This window comes from Elephas maximus, chromosome 7 (assembly GCF_024166365.1).
Source record: "Elephas maximus indicus isolate mEleMax1 chromosome 7, mEleMax1 primary haplotype, whole genome shotgun sequence".
Lineage (NCBI taxonomy): Eukaryota > Metazoa > Chordata > Mammalia > Proboscidea > Elephantidae > Elephas > Elephas maximus.
In genome coordinates this window covers 108,146,973-108,150,250 of record NC_064825.1, presented here as the reverse complement: position 1 = coordinate 108,150,250, position 3,278 = coordinate 108,146,973, and the positions used below count along the sequence as shown (strand labels likewise).

General features: G+C 37.0%; 1 protein-coding gene across 1 annotated transcript; it reads right to left on the bottom strand.

The window, feature by feature from the left end:
- Window positions 1-1,681: 1,681 nt before the first annotated feature.
- Window positions 1,682-2,662, bottom strand: LOC126079754 (olfactory receptor 10AG1-like). The gene has a single exon (XM_049891003.1). The coding sequence runs from the start codon at window positions 2,660-2,662 to the stop codon at window positions 1,682-1,684; it is 981 nt and encodes a 326-aa protein (XP_049746960.1).
- Between the last annotated feature and the right edge of the window lie 616 nt (window positions 2,663-3,278).

Sequence of the window (3,278 nt, the reverse complement as noted above, 5' to 3'; positions counted from 1 at the left end):
AACATGAAAATTTTCATAAATAGGGTAATTATTCTTAGTACCAACCTACTGCCAATGAGTCCATTCCGACTCACAGCGACCCTATAGGACAGAGTAGAATTGCCCTATAGAGTTTCCAGGGAGTGCCTGGTAGATTCAAACTGCCCGTCATTTGGTTAGCATCTGTAGCACTTAACCACTATGCCACCAGGACTTCCAGTCATAGTACATATTCATGCATTTTAATAGATTTATTAGATATATTTGTTTCTGGTAACATGTTATTGCCATATGTCAGTATGACTTTATTCTTATTTTAGAAACTTTATTGAGGAATAAGTTACAAAAAATAAAATACATCTTTTAAAATCTATTTGATGAAATTTGATACATGTACTCCCTTGTAAAACCATTTCCACAGTCAAGATACAGAACATTTACATCATTCCCAAAAGTTTCCTTGTGCACTTTTGCAATCTATTCCTTTCATACATTCTTCACTAGAGAAGGTCACTGATCATATTTCTGTAAGAGTTCATTTACAATAAGAATGTACTTTATGTCTGGAATCCTTTACTCAGTATGATTTTTAATATTTATCTATGCTGTTTTGTACATAAATGTAGTTAATTCCACTTTATTGCAGAATGGAATTGCATTGGATACATATACCGTGATTTGTTTATTCATTCATCTGTTGATAGACGTTTGTGTTATTTTGAAGTTTTGGTTATTATGAATACAGTTGTTATGTATATTCATGTACAATTTTTAATGTGAAATAAGTTTTCATTTCTTTTTGGACAAAAACTGAGGAGTAGAATGGTTGGGTCATATTGTAGGTATATGTTTAGCCTTTTGAGAAAGAGTTAAAGTGTTTTTCAGAGTGATTATATCCTTTTACACTCCAGCTGTCCAGGTGTATGAGACTGTCAGTAGCCTCACCCCTTTACCAGCACTTGGCATTGTTAGAATTTGTAATAGTTTTCCCTATTCTGATGGATGTTTTGTGGTATCGCATTGTGATTTTAATTTGCATTCCTCTAATAACTAAAGATGTTGAGCGTATTTATCTATAATTATTGGATATTTGTGTGTCTTTTTAAAAAACTGTTATCTTAGTCATGTAGTGCTGCTGTAACAGAAATACCACAAGTGGATGGGTTTAACAAACAGTTCATTCCTGCACATAATCTAGAAGTCCAAATTCAGGGTGTCAGCTACAGGGGAACGCTTTCTCTGCTGGCTGTGGATGAAGGTTCTTGTCATCAGTCTTTCCCTGGACTAGGCTTTCAGTGCAGGAACCCTCGGTCCCAAGGACGTGCTCTGCCCCTGCGGCTGCTCTCCTGGTGGTATGAGGTCCCCTCTCATCTCTGCTCACTTCTCTCCTTTATATCAGAAGACATTGACTCACACTACACCTTTATCTTGTGGATGAGCCCTGCTTCGTTAACATAACTGCCGCCTATCCCGTCTCATTAATGTCAGAGGTAGGATTTACAACACACAGGAAAATCACATCAGATGGCAAAATGGTAGAAAATCACACAAGACTGGGAATCATGGCCCAGCCAAATCGATACATACATTTTCTGGGGACGCAATTCAATCCATGACAGTCTTTATTCAAATGATTTGCCCACTGTTTTTTGAGTTGCTGATTTTATTCTTGGATTGTAAAAGTTCTGTTAGTTCAAATGTGTCATAACGCTAATGATTTGAGAAGAAATTTTCTCAATGCTTCTGTAACATCTTTGTTCCTCAGACTGTATATCATAGGGTTAAACAATGGGGTCAAAATGGTGTAGAAAAGAGAGAGAAGTTTGTCTGTTTCTTCATATTGGTTGGATTTAGGTTTTAAATAGGTAATAGTAGCTGATCCATAGAATAAAACTACAACTATGAGGTGGGAAGAACAGGTAGAAAAGGCTTTGGTCCGTCCTGTGTTTGATGGCAACTTGAGGATGGTTGACATAATTCTGATATAGGACCCAAGTATCAACATAAAAGGAACAGTGACAAATACTACAGCAAATATATAGCCCACCATCTCATTGACAAAGATGTCACCACAGGTCAGCTTGAGAATTTGGGGAATGTCACAGAAGAAGTGACTGATTTGGTTAGAACCACAAAAGGGCAGAGAGAAAATCTGTCCTGTTCGCCCTATCTCAATGGGAATGCCACTCATCCAGGAGCCAGCCACTAGCTGGATGCAAGTTTTGTGGTTCACGACTATAGGATAATGCAGAGGGTGACAGATGGCCACGTAACGGTCATAGGCCATCACCGCCAGGAGAAGGCATTCTGTGGCTCCAAGCATAAGGCCAAAGCACATTTGCGTAGCACAAGCAAAAAAAGAAATGTTTCCTTTCTGGGTCCAAAAATCCATGAGCATTCTAGGAAGAGTGATAGACACGTAACAGATTTCTAGGAAGGAAAAGTTACTGAGAAAAAAATACATGGGAGTCTGAAGTGCGGGGTCTACTCTTGTTATTAGAATTATGATGCCACTGCCCATCAGAATAATCATATAAACAACTAAGAATGCTCCAAAAAGAAACCAATGGAATTTGGGAATATCAGAAAATCCTAAGAGAATAAATTCCATCATTGTACTGATATTGGTTTCTGTTACTTTTAATTTGTTTTCTCTCTGTGGATTTGTTCTTCTTGGCTGCATTTTCCCTTTTGGTAATTGAATCGTGACATGGGCATTGGCCTTTATAATTTCTCAGTTTCTTTCTGACACTTATATTCTGTGATCCTGGGTGATCTGATGTGAAACCAGGAGCAATTAAGTCACCTGCAGAGAAAATCAATTCAATCAATAAAATGTGCATGCAATTGATTTATAATTCTAGATTTGCATTCTAATCATTCCAGTAAGATCCATAGCCATACATTTTTATTAATCTTTCCATACAAGAGGGGAGAATGCAACTGAGACCTTTAATTCAGTTAAATATGGAATCATAATCTGATCCGCCCTTCTCTTAACTGAGAACTTCCTCAAACCAATTCGCTTCTTTCAAAGTTTTCCCTCTTTCCAAAATTGGTCTGTCTTTAAATTTCACATATATCTTTAAAGGCTTTCTGTTTGTTTTTGATCTTCATTTACACGTAAAATCCAACCCTGCACACCATATCCTCAAACAGGACTCTGCATTTTTTTGTTTGTAACTCAGGGAATAAGGTTTCATGTTTGTTTTCCATTTTTATGTGCCTGTTTCATCTCTTTTAATGAATATGTAAACGATTGAGCCCAGGTATTGTATTTCACAACTTTCTCTTCACTA